Source organism: Capricornis sumatraensis, chromosome 2, assembly GCF_032405125.1.
Source record: "Capricornis sumatraensis isolate serow.1 chromosome 2, serow.2, whole genome shotgun sequence".
Taxonomy (NCBI): Eukaryota; Metazoa; Chordata; class Mammalia; order Artiodactyla; family Bovidae; genus Capricornis; species Capricornis sumatraensis.
Genome location: NC_091070.1, coordinates 206037841 through 206053960, shown reverse-complemented (window position 1 = coordinate 206053960; position 16120 = coordinate 206037841). Strand labels below are relative to the sequence as shown.

General features: G+C 50.9%; 1 protein-coding gene across 3 annotated transcripts in view; it reads left to right on the top strand.

Moving 5' to 3' along the window:
* Positions 1-5196, top strand: part of NFYC (nuclear transcription factor Y subunit gamma) — a 49414-nt gene extending 44218 nt beyond the window's left edge. For 2 of the 3 annotated variants that reach the window (XM_068966520.1, XM_068966521.1), the window contains 3 exons: positions 619-726; positions 3103-3162; positions 4421-5196. In XM_068966520.1, the coding sequence (XP_068822621.1) occupies positions 619-726; positions 3103-3162; positions 4421-4537 (285 nt within the window). In that variant the 3' untranslated portion in view covers positions 4538-5196. Of the gene's footprint in view, positions 1-618; positions 727-3102; positions 3163-4417 lie in introns of all 3 variants that reach the window. The other variant, XM_068966519.1, reaches the window with a different exon arrangement.
* Positions 5197-16120: the final 10924 nt, after the last annotated feature.

The following is a 16120-nucleotide window of genomic DNA, read 5'->3' as shown; positions in this document are numbered from 1 at the left end:
GAGGCTAGGGCTGAATACCAAGGATCCTAAAAGTCCCACAGACCCTCATTGGTCCTGGCTCTTGGGTTCAGAGATAGTTAAGCAGGCCAGCTTTCTCTTCCAAGATGTGCAGCATGGGGCTGGGTAGTTCTCGGGCTGTGGTCCTGAATGATGGCCATCTGCTCTGGGCTCCTGGTGGATGGTGGGGCTCTTCTCAGTGTTAGATTAGCCAGGAACTGGGGTAGTGAAGGGTGGAGATGGAGGAGAGAAAGGCCCACACTTAAGGTACAAGCATTCCAATAATGTCAGACAGTTGGGCATAAACTCCTAGCATAAACTGTGAGCAGACAGCTAAGAGCCAGTGAATGCTGAGGGCCCAGCCGTGCGGCTCTCACGTGTGTGACAACACCCTCTGGGAATTTCCCCCGAGTCCATTCAAGGAGCATGCTCTTTTGTGTGACTGATGGGGTTGGGATGTTACGGTTTTGCTCGTTAGGGTCTCTGTTTAAAAGGAGCTTTTCAGAGTTGGCTTCTTTGGGTGGTGGGTAGGGGACAATCAGCATTTCTTGTCGTGGAAAGTTTGCCTGTTCGAGGTTGCATTCAGTCCCCTATGGTCTGCTTGTCTCTGCCCTTGCATAGGTGCAGCTGAATGCCGGCCAGCTGCAGTATATCCGCTTAGCCCAGCCTGTATCAGGCACCCAAGTCGTACAAGGACAGATCCAGACGCTTGCCACCAATGCTCAACAGGTATGTCCCCCAGTGATGCAGGGCTTGAGTTGGGGACCAGCAGGAGCTGGCTTCTGACTGCAAAGGAGGGCTCAGCACACCACTCTCTGGCCACCTCGTCTTCAGCAAGAGCCACCTCCACATTCTGCACATGTGTTCTGCACCCCAGGGGACAGATGGGGTTTATCAGAGGATTGGATTCAAAGTGTGTCTCTTCACTGTCTTGTTCTCGAGGGACAAGGAAACACAAGGCAGGGGAAGTCTCAGGATACCTGAGGAGAGCCCGATGTGTGTAAATGCGCAGGTCTGACTGAAGGAAACGTTTTCACAGGCTGCCTCATCGTCAGGCTCAGTTTCCATGTTTAAACCCGAATGACTGTTGTGTACTGGCATATTCTGTGCCCTTTGGAAAGCTACTTAGGTTCCCCCCCTGCCACACCTTCTTGTGCCCCCTCCTCTCCCCTCACACCCCAAGATACTGAATACTGTGAGCCACAGGTGCCGAGGGGGCCACCTCCCTGCGCGTGGGGATTGCAGGTGTGGGCATTATTTGCAGGGGACATGGATGCTGGACGGGGAGGCATTGTTAATCAATTCTTTTGCCTCAGACCCAAAAAAGCAGTGATCGTTTAAGAGCTGGACTTGTCTGGCCCAGTTGCATTTCTGGCGATGTATCTGTTGACAGTGGTGGCAGAGCTGAGTTTGTGGAGCAGGTCTCCAAAGATCTCATTTGGGAAAATATGAGGAATGAGCCAAAAGCAGGGCTTCTGAGTTCCGTGTGGTCTCCGGGATGGTTAAAGGGAAAAGCCTCCAAATCCAGGCTTCCTTGGCTTGCCCACTGACAGGGAATCAGATCTGAAGACTGCCCCACCCTTTAGTGTACCTGCCCCCTTTAAACTTGTAAGATTCTAGCCTAGGATCCAGAAACTTTCTGTGGCAGAGGATGGGAAGAAATGAGAAGGAAGAGTTCTTGGTTCCCTAGAGGTCAGTTTTGGGACCAGGAACTAAAGCCAGAAAGTGGGGAGAGTTGGGTGTTACAGAGAGGAAGAAAGAAGCAGGAAGAGGCACCCAAGGACAGTCAAGTGTCTTCATAACAACCGATTGATGGATTGTAACAGTTTGGCACTTAGTAGGTGCTCAGTAAATGTTTGCTGAATGACTGTTGAATAAATTATATGTAAATAGAATTTAAAGGTAAGTGAAACTCTGTTCAACTGATGTGAAGGGCAGTCCTGACCACAGGGCACAATGAAAACCTCATCTGTGAGGTATATTTTCCATTTGTTTCAGGATCACTCCTTTATCCTGCAGGCATTTCTTCAGTACTTCCTTGGCACTGGGAGATGGGAAGACAAAACTTAACTCCTGCCCTCATGGGAGGAGAAAGATTCAAAACAAAGAACAGTAGTTCAGAAACCCCTTTCACACCTGTCCCCTTGTTGTTCTCACAGCCCCGTGGGTAGGCCTGATGGCTTGTTTTTGGCCATTGTGAGGACACTCGAGAAGACAGGCCTTACCTTGCAGGGTGGCTGTGATGATTCCAGGAGAAGGTACACAGAACACATGAGCTGGTCAAATGCTCCATAGATAACACATGCACACACATTCTTCAGTCTTTTTTGAAGTCTACCAAGCTGTCTCTAGCAGCTGGCATTAGATGATGGCAGTTCTCCATGCCAGTAAATTCCTTTTAAAATGTATTTAAAATGCCCACATAAGATTTTAAGTACATGTGACATTGTTTCCTACTGTCCCCCGCCCCCACCCTTGGCCCAGAGGGTTGTGTGTGGCCTGTCTCGGAAAAAGTACTTCATAGGTTTGCCACAAGGCCTTCTAGGGCCAAGGCCACCTGCTTGCCAGGGTGTTTCATATTCCAGTGAGATAATCTAAGTGATAAGGGTTTGGTTTGGAGCCCACCGACCACTCACCACTTTGCCAAGTGTTTGCAGTCTGCCATCACAGGTTGAAAGACAGACGCTTAGGGTTTCTGCCTAAACTGTAAATGTTGTGCCCTGTCCTGTCAGCATCTAAGAGCTAGGTGTTTTTGTTTTGACTTTAGCCTCAGCCCTCAGAAGGACCTTGTAGTGAGGGGTGGTTTTGGGTGGGGGTGGAGTTTGGGTGGACATTAAGAGAGATGGTTGCAGAAGTTGTATATTGGCATCTCCAACGGCCTGTCTGTGATGCCAACTCTGAGTAGCCATCAGTGTTCGGGCGTGGGGAGGGACCCTTGCTTTCCTGCTACTCGTCAAGCTGCTGTGCTGTGCCAGGCCTCATTCTGGGCACCTCGTATGCACTGTCCATTTGATCTTCATGACCCTTTCTTGGCTGGTAGGCTGGTGGACTGCTGGACCAGACCCTGCAGCTCATCTGCCTACTTTGCCTTCTTGATTCCTACAGATCACTCAGACAGAGGTCCAGCAAGGACAGCAGCAGTTCAGCCAGTTCACGGATGGACAGGTAGGACGCCAGCCAAGGCAGGCACAGAGGATGGGGAGTTGTTGGAGGGCAGCAGGGGCTATCTGTGGGTTTGGTGCTTAGGGGAGCTGTCCCATCATCTTCTAACAGTAAGTGGACAGAAGTTGTTAAAAACAAGTCTTGCCTGTCTTCTAGGTTTATAGACTTGTGGGAGTTTAAAATAACCCTAGACTTTATATAACCCCTGTGCCCATTTTACAGATGAGTAAACTGAGCCCTAGAGGTGGGAAGTGCCTTGTCTGTGCTTGCCTGGCTGTTCATTGCAGAGCCAGGACTAGCGTGCAGGTCTCCAGTCTCCTTCTTTAAGAACAGCTTTTCTCTAAGCTGTGCTCTTTCTAATCTCATGGATTAGTTCAAATGCAGAGAACACGTGACCTCTCCGCTCTCTCTGTGCCTGGAATTCAGTAATTCTAAACCCACGTGAGGAAGGAATCTTCCCTTTTCTCTCCGCCTTTCCCTCTCTGCTCTGGCCCCGGAGACCGCTGAGGACATGGCAGGATGGCATGCGTAAGCCTATGCTCTCTGCCACCCAGAGATGGGAGGAGCTGGCATCCGGACCCAGCTCTGGCTTCTGCCAGCACCAGGTGCTAGGCTCACACTCAGGTCTCCTGTGTCAGGGGGTCTTAGCTGTGGGGTTTCTGTGGAAACACCTGAGAAGTTGTGTCCAGTTGACCCTAACCTTTCTTGGTGGCTCCGTGAGCATCTTCTCCACCCCTCACGGGTCTTGGCTGTAGGAAGCGACTAATCCCAGGTGACCTGCCTGCCCATCAGGGCCTGTGCAGGGGCCTCGGCCTGAACCAGACACTCTAAGGAAAAAGAGAGGGGATAATCCCTACTGTCCCTGCCAGTGAAGATTACCAAGAGTTGGGGAAATGCTGACTTCCAGGCTGCTGGTACAGTGGTTCAAATTGCTTGTGTTTGTCACAGAGGAACAGCATGCAGCAAGCTTGAGGCTCTGAGCTAACGGGATAGGCAGAGCCCAGAGAAGTGAAAGCCACAGGAAATGCAACCCCCCTCACCTCCTCCCTGCCCACCCCCCTCCCACCGGCTGGCGCCTCCTGGGTCTGCTGCCCCCAACCCAGCAGACTGCTGCTTCCCCTCCCCCTTCAAATGCTGTGCAGTGGGTGGTGGTTGAGGCATCCGGGGGCCCCCAGCCAACTCAAGGCCCATAGGGAGCTGCATGCACCTCTCCCAGGGGTGACCTCACTCTCTCCTCTCTCCTCTCCACTCCTCTCAGCAGCTCTACCAGATCCAGCAAGTCACCATGCCTGCTGGCCAGGACCTCGCCCAGCCCATGTTCATCCAGTCAGCCAACCAGCCCTCCGACGGGCAGGCCCCCCAGGTGACCGGTGACTGAGGGCCTGAGCTGGCAAGGCCAAGGACACCCAACACAATTTTTGCCATACAGCCCCAGGCGATGGGCACCACCTCCCTCCCCAGAGGACCCCGCTGACCTCCGTGCCTCCTGCAGGCTAGGACACTGGTGCACAACGCCCTGAGCCCGAGGGCCGAGATTCTCCAACAGAAAGATGCAATATTTTTTATTTCCTTTTTTCTCATTTTTATTTTCTCCAAGGAATCAATATTTCAATATGTTGAGCTGTGTGTCCAATGCTATGAAATGAAAATATTAAATAACATATTTATGGCATTTTATCAAAGAGTGTGGTTAAGAAATATTTCTTTTGTTTTACTTTTTTGGGTTCTTACCGCCACTTCTTTTAGGAGCAGATTTCCCCAGGGGTGTGTGTATCTCCTGACTCTTAGAATAGCCGCTGCCCCAGGATTCGCCACCGTGTTCTGCCCTCAGGTGAAATTAGGTGACGTGTGTAGCTTCCTTTCCACTAGTGCTCTTCTCCCTGGGCCCTGCTCCTGCCCCAGATCTCTGTGGATTTTCCTCCAGAGGCCGTGGGAACATTCCTTGCATTTATAAGACTCATTTGCCATGGAAAGTGGATGGTTTTATTCCCAAACCCTTCTTTTCCAGGGACCCAAGGAGACTAGAACTTTGTGCATACCCTTCCACCCCCCATTTTCAACTTTATATTATTTTTAAATGCATTAAAAATTGTGCTAGTCTCCTTTGCTGCATGGACTTCAAACTGCATGAAATGCAATAAATCTCATTTTAGATAATTTGGAGTCTGGGTTTCTGTGTCTGAGGACATTCATGGGACCCTTGCTTGGGGTTGCCTGCCTGCCTGCCTTACTTCCTGGGCTGTGTGTGGCACGTGGGCCAGATTCAGCCTGTGTCCTTCTTGATGTGAGCATCGCTCACAGAGGAAGCTCTCTGTCTCCTTCAAGCAAGGCCTTGAGTAAGTCCCTCCACTCTGGCCTTGGCACGTGCTGGCACTCTGAGCTGCCTGCTATGGCCATGCCCATTACCAGGGGCCTGGCATCTGCCATGGAGGGCAGCCCAGGCCCCTTGTCAGCCAGCAGGTCAGAAGGCGTCTACAGCCAGGACTTGCTGCCTATCAACTGAAGTAGGGAGCAGAGAAAGAGCATGCCGCTTCTTCACTGGGCACAGAGGCAGTGGTGAGCTGTCTTCCTTACCTTCACCATGCCATTTACAGCTAGAATGAGGCCTGATGTCATGGGAAGAGCAGAGAGCTGGGTGCCAGGAGAGGACCTCTTGTTTTCTCAAGTAGTAATATGTCATAAAACCTTGGGCAGCTTCTTTCCGGGACTCTCTTAAGGGGTGGAGGCCAGGCTGGGGAAGAGGCTTTAATAGATGATTTCAAGTCTGACTCTCAGACCCACATAATTCCCTCACCAAATATCTCCCATTGTCAACCATGGTAAGCCCTTGGACATCTATTTCATTTTCAGTTATTCACCTAAATGGACCTGACCTTACGCCACAAGAAAAGACGTTATGTCTTGCATTGAAAACACACACAGTGAAATGATAAAACATGACAGAATTAGGAAGACTATCATTGAGTAGGAAATCTGAATCACTGAAAACAAGAACAAATGTTCTGGTTGCAATGATGGAGACAGAGTTCTTAAAATGAGGTTTCTCATTTGATCCTGAGCTTCCTGACCACCAGAGCAAAAAGAGAGCTGCGACCAGGTGAGAGATTCACGCTATAAGAGAAAGAAAACATTCTTTGGCAAAAGCAGATGTTCCTCGCCGCAAGGTTTTGGATCCATGGTCCCCCTCCGGTGTCATCAAGGCAGACAAAGCAGGGGATGCTGTCACCATAGATCTGGTCTGCCCCCTTCATTCTAGCCCTGGATTTGTCTGAAGGGGATTGTCTGACTTTCCCACCGTCCTGTACCCAGACATGTCTCAGTGAGTCATGCAGGTAATTTGCTGATAGCCTGTGCCCAGCCCCACATGGAGAGGCTCCAGGAGAGGGCTCATGAGAAGGAGGAGCTCCCAGAAGGGGTTCTGGGCTCAGAGAAAGGGCAGAAGCTCAGCTCTTATTTCCTGGCTAACTCCTGTATTGAGGCCACTGCACTGTCACGCCTTGCTGCTCTTCCACTCATTCCCCCAAACCCAAGCACAATTGGAATCTCAGACGAGTGAGGCCCCATTTTCCACAAACTTCATTCTTAATTTGGAGATATTTTGACCAGTTGCCTTACTGAGCACGTTCCCTTTAAATTTCCCCGCCAGCAGCGCCCATGCGGGGTGTAAACAAACACTTTGGTACAGCCCAAGAGAGCCCCTATCTAATACCCAGCACGATCCCCTTACATCCGGAGCACTCTTAGACATTTTTCCTAGCACTTGCAGCGTCTGTCCTCCCAATGATCTTCACAGTGACCCTGCAGGGGAGACAGGAAGAGGGATGGTGATCCCTGTATTATAGATGAAGACATAGGAGGCCCAGTGAAGTGCAGTGACTTGCCCAAGGTCACTGAATGAATAGGGTGGAGCTGAAACCAAAACATTAGTCTCCTGACCCCCTGCATACATGGTTGCTTTCTGGCCAAGGGTGGGGTGTGTGTGTGAGTAAGAAAGAACAAGACTTTACTAAAAATGAATGGTCTCCTTTTGCTCTGTCTCCCCAAACCCATTGGTGCAGCCTTGAGTATGCATGGAATAAACAGAGCAGTTAGATCGGATCGGTGGACAGCTGGTGGTTGGGATAACTCCCAGAGGTTGATGCTGGAGACCAGGGACCCCTGGGATTATGAAAAAAAAAGACTACCTGGCCAGCCTCCTTGCTGCTCAATTCTACTGAGGCCACAAGGGGGCAGCAGGTAGCACTCACCCAAGACAAGGAGGTGTCTTGTCCCACCCTTATCCCAACTTGAGACAACTATAGGAACTATGAGGCGTGACTGTCCCCTTTCTCAAGGGGTACTAGACCCTTAACTCCCTTTTGGATAAGACCCTTAATTTTTGCAGGGAGGGACCTTCCTAGGGCAACAGTGAGGGCTGGAGACACTATCGTCTCCAGAATATCACATCCAGGCAGGTGGTTAGAGTGTCCAACTCTTTGTGGCCTCATGGACTGCAGCACCCCAAGCTTCCCTGTCCTTCACTATCTCCCACAGTTTGCTCAAACTCAAGTCCATTTGGAGTCAGTGATGCAATCCAACCATCTCGTCCTCTGTCGCCCCCTTCTCCTGCCCTCAGTCTTTCCCAGCATCAGAGTCTTTTCCAATGAGTCAGCTCTTCACATCAGGTGGCCAGAGTATTGGAGCTTCAGCATCAGTCCTTCCAGTGACTATGCAGGGTTGATTTCCTTTAGGATTGACTAGTTTGATCTCCTTGCTGTCCCAGGGACTCTGAAGAGTTTTCATCTTCATCGTTCAACCTTCTTTATGGTCAGATTTTAATAATGACTTTTTGACAGCCCTTTTTATCTCCCCATCCTTGTATCTTCTCATTCTTTTCTCCCCTGCACTCTATATTCCTGTCACACTCAAATTACTTGCTGTTTCCTGAACTCATCTCCATGTTTTCAGAAGTACTGACCCCCGTGGCTGTCCTTTTTTAAAAATATATTTATTCATTGATTGGCTGCTCCGGGCTTTGTTGCTGCGCACGGGCTGGCTCTGGTTCGGCGACCAGGGGCCACTCTCTAGCTGCAGGGCGTGGGCTCCTCACTGTGGTGGCTTCTCGTTGCAGAGCGTGGGCTCTAGGGTGCATGGGCTCAGCAGTTGAGCACGGGCTTAACTGCTCCTTGGCATGTGGCATCTTTCCAGACCAGGGATCAAACCCTTGCATTGACAGATGAACTCCAAACCCCTGGACCACCAGGGATGTCCCCTGGTTGTCCTTTTACTTCTTTTTCCACTTAATGAACTCCTATATATCCATAAAGGCCCAATTTAAATAACCCTTGCTGAGAAACTTCTAACTCATAGGGCTGAGTTTGCAAAGAGCTCTTTGATGCTGTCATAGCAACCTCTACAGCCTCTGTTATCAGTGCTCAGACACACAGTCGTTCGACAAATATTTCTTTGGCACTTTCTGTGTTTCAGACATAGTTTGGACATTGTGAAGATATCTGAAAACAAGCCAGATGAGCCTTGTGCTATCATGGAGCTTACACTGGGTTGGGGGCTGGGGAAGAGGAATGAGTGGGGAGACAAACACAAGACCAGTTAGGCTCTGAACAGTCTGTTAGAACTTTCTGGTTTGGGCTGTCTTCCTCACCAATGGTCCTTCTCCAGTTCAAGGCCGTTTCTGTGTCTCCAGAGTGCAACTTAGGGCCTGGCACCAACAGAATGGCAGCAACTGAAGAGTGAGCGAATGAACACAAACCCTTCCCTGAAAATGAGGCCTCCGGCACTGCACACATTCTTCCCTCTGCTCATTGGCTCTCACTTCACCTTTTCACTTGCTGGCAGTTTTCTGCTGAGCACTGATGATATGCTGCTGCTGCTGCTGCTGCTGCTGCTGCTAAGTCGCTTCAGTCGTGTCTGACTCTGTGCGACCCCATAGACAGCAGCCCACCAGGCTCCCCTGTCCCTGGGATTCTCCAGGCAAGAACACTGGAGTGGGTTGTCATTTCCTTCTCCAAGGCATGAAAGTGAAAAGTGAAAGTGAAGTCGCTCAGTCGAGTCCGACTCTTAGCGACCCCATGGACTGCAGCCTTCCAGGCTCCACCATCCATGGGATTTTCCAGGCAAGAGTACTGGAGTGGGGTGCCATTGCCTTCTCCGGATGATATGCTAGGCAGGGGTATTTGATGGAGATTATTCTTTTACGAAAATTTTGTGTAGGAAAATACATCTAAAGCTTGGTATTTAGATGAATTAAATCTCATTTCATCTTCACATCCTCATTAGGTAGATACTCTCATTAGTGAGAAACTGAGGCTCAGAGAGGTTAAGAAATTATCCAAGAGCACCAACTGGTTGAGTGGAGCCAGATGCTCCATGAAGCCTTTCATCCCAGTGGGCTTAGCCCCACCAGTCATCCCCTCTGATAGTGATTCTTTTCCTACAGAGAATGGAAGTCCCTGCCTCCCAATTCCTGTGTTGGGGCCTGGCCTCTATCCCACTGCTCCAGCCATCTATTGGCCTCTGTAAGGTGGCGCTGACCTTGCAGGAGGAGAGGACCCCAGGGTGGAGGGCCAGGCAAGTACCTGGTCCCATTAGCAACTTGGGCCTGGCCTCTGCAAGGCCCTCAGAGCCAGACTGGCAGTGGTACCCAGCTTGGGTCCTGGGCCACTACCACGAGGGGATAAGAGGACAGCAGGCTGGCATTCAGGAAGGGAGAACCTGAGCTGGGCCCCAGCTGTGCCAGGCTGGGCTGAGCTCCTCAGGCTGGCTGGTGCTGAGGAGAGGTCTGAAATGGTGCTCAGCCCCATCACCTCTGGGGCTCCCAAGCCCTGTGCCCTTCTCTTCCAGTGAAGGTCTACAGGACAGAAGCTTTCTAAGATACTGAATGTGTCGAAATGTCTTTATTTTGGCCTTTGTTTAAATGACCATTTGGCAGTGTGTGGGATTCTAGGTTCACAATTACTTGCGTTCAGCACTCTGAAGATACTATTCCATTGTCTTTTGGCGTCTGTTGTTGCTGATGAGATGCTTATTGTCAAGTCAATTATTGGACCTTTGTAGATAAGCTATCTTTTCTTTCTGGTGGCTTTTAGAATTTCATTATTATTCTTGTTATTCTACACTTTGGTGACAAGGTGTCTAGATATAGTTTTGTTTTTAAAGATATCTTATGAGGCAGTCTGGGACTTTTAAATCTAGAAATTCATGTCTTATTTCTGGAAAGAACTTAGTCACTCTTTCCAGTATCTTTTTCTGGAAGCAATAATATATATGCTAGAGTTTCTCATTCAATTTTCTTTGTCTCATTTCTTTCATATGTCTAATTGTTTTATTGTTTTGTGCTTCATTCTGGAGGATTTCTTCAGTTCTAGCTTCTAATTCACTTATTCTCTCTTCAGCTGTATTTACTCTAACCCATCTATTGAATGTTGGTGAATTTAATTCGTTTCTAAAATTTCTAGATAACTATTCATAACTGCTACATGTTTCTGTCTGATATCTTCCTATTCTTATTTTATTATTATTATTTTATTCTTATTATCTTCCTTTATCTTCTTAATGATCTTAACTATATTAAACTTCTTTTCAGATTGTTCCATTATCTCTAGGTCTTTAAATATGAATCCTCCCATGAGAGAGGTGTCTCTCAAGATAGTGTATTTCTTATATGTTGTGGTTTATCCTTGAGATAGTGATTTTTAGCACATTTTCCTGACTGTACCCTGGGATTTGGAGGCCATGCTATGATATCCCTTGTGGCTCAGCTGGTAAAGAATCCACCTGCAATGCAGGAGACCTGGGTTCAATCCCTGGGTTGGGAAGATTCCCTGGAGAAGTGAAAAGCTACCCACTCCAGTATTCTGGCCTGGAGAATTCCACGCACTGTACAGTCCATGGGGTCGCAAAGAGTCAGACACGACTGAGCCACTTTCACTTTCACTGTGGTATTACTGCTCAGCTATGTCTGCCCAAGCCTTGTAGAAGTACACTAGCCCCAAACTAGCCTTTATATGTGTCTTTTTGGATTTTCGCATGGCATGAATATCAGATCCTGAGTCCATATCCATGTGGATGGCCTTAAGGTATCCTAATCCTGTGGGCATTCTTTCTTCCTCCCAAAGCCAGGTCAGGTGGCTAACAGGCAGAGATAATTTAGTCCTGTTTATGGCAGGCAGCACTTTCCCAGGCCAAGCATTAAGTAGGGAGCCTGACACTAGTGGGGTCTACAGGTGTGCGTCCCACCCCATTGGAATGCTGAATCCCTCCTCGGAGGTACAGCTTCAACTCCTGCCCACCACTGGACTCTCCTCTCCTTTACTGGCCTTAGAGTTTCGCATTCTTGCTTTTAAACATGGATATTAGTTATCCAGCATTAATCTTGTACATCTACTTCTTTAAGGGGGAGGGACTTCAATAAAGTGTTCCATCAAGTTTGACCAATCAAGTCCTCTCTAGGCCTCCCATCCCCATCACTGAGGCCCCGCTCTCCTCTCTGAACCTCCACATCTCTCACCCGGTCTCATCCCTTTTTGGAGCCCCCTTCCCTGACACTCCATCTGCCATCCCTACTGTTCATGTCCTCTTCCTCCCTAAATCCTCCTTCAAGTTTCCTGACCTTGGGAGAGGAGAGAAGGAAAGCTTTCCCCACTGCATTCTCAGCAACTCAGAAAAATCCTTCCCCCTCATTTTCCAATGAACTCCTCTGTCCCGGTGGCTCTCACTAAGAACACGGAGCCTGCCCACAGGGCTACGATGGTGTTGTCCTCCCGCATGGTCTTCTCGGAGGTGGGGTCGCGGAGGAAGAATCCTGAAGGCCGAGGAGCAGTAGCACAGGAGGGATGGCTTTGACCTTCATTCCCGCACCCCTTCTCCCTCAGTGTCTCCTCCTGGTGGGCCCCCCTCCAGCCCTGAGGATCAGTGGGGGTTCACTTTCACTGAGCTCAGCGACACTGCTCCCTCCCCAATCCCCGTGGCTCTGAGCTGACTGGCCCAGAAGACCAGCGGGGTCTGGGCCAGGGACAGCTCAGTGGCACACCCAGAGCTGGGAGAGAAACTCCCCAGACCCCTCCAGCACCTCTGCCAGGTGGCCTCGGTCTCTTGTCCTCTCTGGGAAGAGGAAGCAGGCCTGATCTTTCTCTCACTTCCTCCTCCCACTGTCAGTGGGGGTGGATCCCTGGACGTCAGCAGGGTCACCCCATGAGAACCCCCCATTCCTACTAGAAAGACTTCCCATGAGGAGGAGGGCTGCTAGGAGAAGAGAATCCTCACAGCATCTCCTGGCCCCATCCGAATACACGCCTGAAAAGTGCTAAGATCCGTGGTTCACAGTTGTACTGCTCCCCGCACAGCTGTGACTTTTTCACGTATTGTTGCATTTAGTCTTCCTGATAGCCAGAGAAATTGGGGCAGAGGTGAAGTGCCCCAGGGTACCAGCTAGTCCAAAAGTAGAATCAGGAGCCCAGACTTGACCTGTTGCTCAGTGCTCTTTCTACCGCTCCCCACAGCCCCCCACTGCCAACCTCAGTACTAATGCCTCCAACTCCCCTTCCTGAGCTCTCTCCTACAGAGCCCCAGCCTCTGCAGCAAGCCTAGGCTCAGCCCCTGCCAGGCTCCCTGTTTCTTATCAGGCCGAATCAGACCGTTCAGCCCCGCATTCAAGGGCCCTTGTTTCCCCCTCATCAAGCTTGCTCTTCCTCCCCCATGTTCTATAAATCCTCCCCTTTCCCACTCCACCTCTCATGTACACATACTCACACACACACACATTCACTACAGCACAGGGGTATTTACTAGGCAAGACTCTTCGCCAAGTCTCAGTCTCCTTGTCTGTAAAATGGGGGTGTGAATAGTATTACCTCAGAGGGCTGCTGGGATGCTGAAATAGACGATACAGGTAAGGCATCCTATGTCAAGTTCTGGGCCTCCTTCATGCAACCTGCAGGCATTACTTGTTGCACTTCTCAGCACCTCTCCAAGTCCTCCCGACCCCATCCCCAAGAAGGTTCCAACTCTGCCATTGCCAGTGGAGACCACTCCTTATCTGACTTCTAGCAACACTTAGATATATAAGAAAACCCAAATAGTTTCTGGGCTGTGGAGAGAGAAGAGGACGAGGTCTGGTGGGTGAGACCTCTACCCCCTTCACCCCGACTCAACCCAAACACCTTTGCTTGAATGCTCTTTACACACTGGGGTGCTACCCTAAGATTCTGTCTGTAAAAAAGGATTCTATTGTTAATAAAGCCTGATACCCACTGGCTTAAAACCCTCTTTCTACTCCAGAAACGAATCTGCACCCTTGGGTTGACCTGAAGGTGTCAATCAAGGACAGGCTTGAACCTGGCCCTGTAATGAAGGTCCCTACCACTTCTAGACCTCAACCTTTTCAGACCTGGGAGTCTCAACCCCTGGCAGAAATAAGTCCTAAAGAACAGAGATTGGGGCATCTGTGGCTCCTCTCAGCACTGATCTCAGTACCCAGGGCACAGTGGGTGGTGCTGGCCAGGGGAGAGAACAGCTCACAGGCAGTTCTGGATACTGGCTGTGTGTCCTGAGGTGAGTCCCTGCACCTCTCTGAGCCTCAGCTTTCTCACATGCAAGGGGCTGTTCTGGTCCCAGCAGAAGCAAGGCCTGGCACAGTCAGTGCTCAGCAAATGGGAGCTCTCTCCCTGCCCAATCTTCCTCTCAATCAATACTTGCTCCATTGATGGATGAAAGTGACAATGATGAATTACAGAAGATCCTGGAGCCCTGCCCCTTCTTGTGGACAGATGGGGAACCTGAAGCCCAGAGCCAGGCATGGACTTGCCCAGGTGGGACAGTGAGTGAGTCAGGGCAGAGCGGAATGTCTTCTGGGCAGTGTTACCGGGAAGAGATGTGGGGGTTTGGCGGGGGTGAGTGGGAAGGAAGCTGCTGAGGATGGGGTGAAGGGAGCAGGTGGGAGAGAGGGCAGGAGGAGGGTAGGGAACCACAGCCTGCCCCCTCCCTCACCTCCAGCAGGGAGGCTGACCGAGAGCACCTGAGACAGCTGTGGGCTCAGAAAAGTGTCTTAGTCACTAAAGGCTGCGCTGGGGAAAGGCCCTCCTTCCGGTGATACTCATGTCCTGGAATCCGGACAGGGCAGGAAGGCCACTGGGTGACCCTCAGAGTGGCCACCTGTCCTCTCTGCAGTGGACTATCTCCTCTGCCTCCTTCACTTTCCCATGTGTGGGTGAATATGCGTGTGCACGCATGCACGTGTGCACACATACCTACACACACACACTAAGCTTTGCTTACGTCCTCCTGGAACCATCATCCCCATCCCCCACTCCTTAGGAAAAGTTCCATGACTCTCCACTTTATTTATTAGTATTATTATTTGTCCTTGCCACACAGCATGTGGGATCTCACTTCCCCAACCAGAGGCTGAACCAGGCTATGACAGTAAAAGTCCAAAATCCTAACCACTAGGCCACCAGGAAACTCTCACATGACTCTGCACTTTAAAAAGCGGCGGGCCTGTCCCACTACACATGCTTCTGCAGGAGACACAGGCCTCTGGGCCCAAGAAACTTCTTCCCGAGATCCACCTTCCATCCCTCTAGCTACAGTCACAGTCTCTCTTTTCCTCTTGCTGCCTCAGAGGCTCATCTGGAGCTGGAGTTGGGAGAAGATGGGAGACCTCTCCCGAAAGTGAGGGCTCCTCACAAATTGGAAGAAAGCCGTGGCTTCCAGAGGTGATGCCACACTTGATGCTCGGCTTTCCCAAATCAGACTCAGTTCCAGCCCTTCTGGATGTTGATGAAGAAGTGAAGTGAAAGTCGCTCAGTTGTATCCCACTCTTTGCAACCCCATGGACTGTACAGTCCATGGAATTCTCCAGGCCGGAACACTGGAGTGTGTAGTCTTTCTCTTCTCCAGGGGATCTTCCCAACGCAGGGATTGAACCCAGGTCTCCCGCATTGCAGCTGGATTCTTTACCAGCTGAGCCACAAGGGAAGCACAAAGGAAGGGGTGTTGATGAGTGTGTGTTTAAGTGCCATTTCTGCCACAGAAGAAGAGCCTCAAAAAGACCCCAGGAAGCCCCCTAGGTCCCTTAAAACTGCTTTCCTTCCCACCATTCAAGTCCCTAGACCTTAGTCTTCCCCCCAGGGCCCCTGACTGGGGAAGCACAGTCAAGAGGTCCCCTAGCGACTGTAAAGGTAGTGCTGCATATCTAAGGGATGCTAGCTTCAGCTCATGGAGAGAGGAGGGGTTAACCCAGCTTTTGCAATGCAGCCATAGCTGGGCCCTGGGGTCCAGAAACCTTCCCCAGCTACCAGGGAGGAAGAGGCATAACCTGCCCTGGGGGCACCAGGCTCTGGCCCCAGGGACAGCCAGAGAGATTCAGGTTAGACCCCAAAGGCAGGCCCTGTCTTGCAGAGGGAAAAGGGTCACTGTTGGGGAAGGGGTACAAGCCGACTGCCAAGCCCAGTCGGGGACCCCCAGTTCCCTGCAGCCCCCTCTTTGCCCGCCAGCAGCTCTGCCTCTCTCCCTCTCTCTCCTTCCCCCACTGGCGCTCAGCAGATCAATGCTGCCTTTGCTGACAGCTGAGAATCGAGCTCTCCTTCCCGCCCCCTCTGCCGCCCCTCCCGCTCGGCTCCGTTCCCTGAGATCCTCCCGGAGGAACCGGGAAGAGTTGCCTGCGGAAGCGCTTCACCCTGGGGCAGGGCCTGCGGAGGGAGCGGCTGGTGGGGCCGCAGCTTTGGTCGGGGGAAGAGGGGAGGAGGATGGGGAAACACAAAGGACCACCGTGGGCGGGACCAAGGGGGGCTAACGGGAATGAAAGGGCCTCCCCCAAAGCTAGAGAGAGTAGGTCAGGCACCAAGACCTTTCTAGCGGGGAAAAGTCTCGCCGTTTTGGGGTGGGATTCTGTGAACCTTTGCGAGGGGGTCGGGGGGAGACCGTCTGGCCTCCGTGCAGGTTCAGAGCCCACCTCCTAGCACCC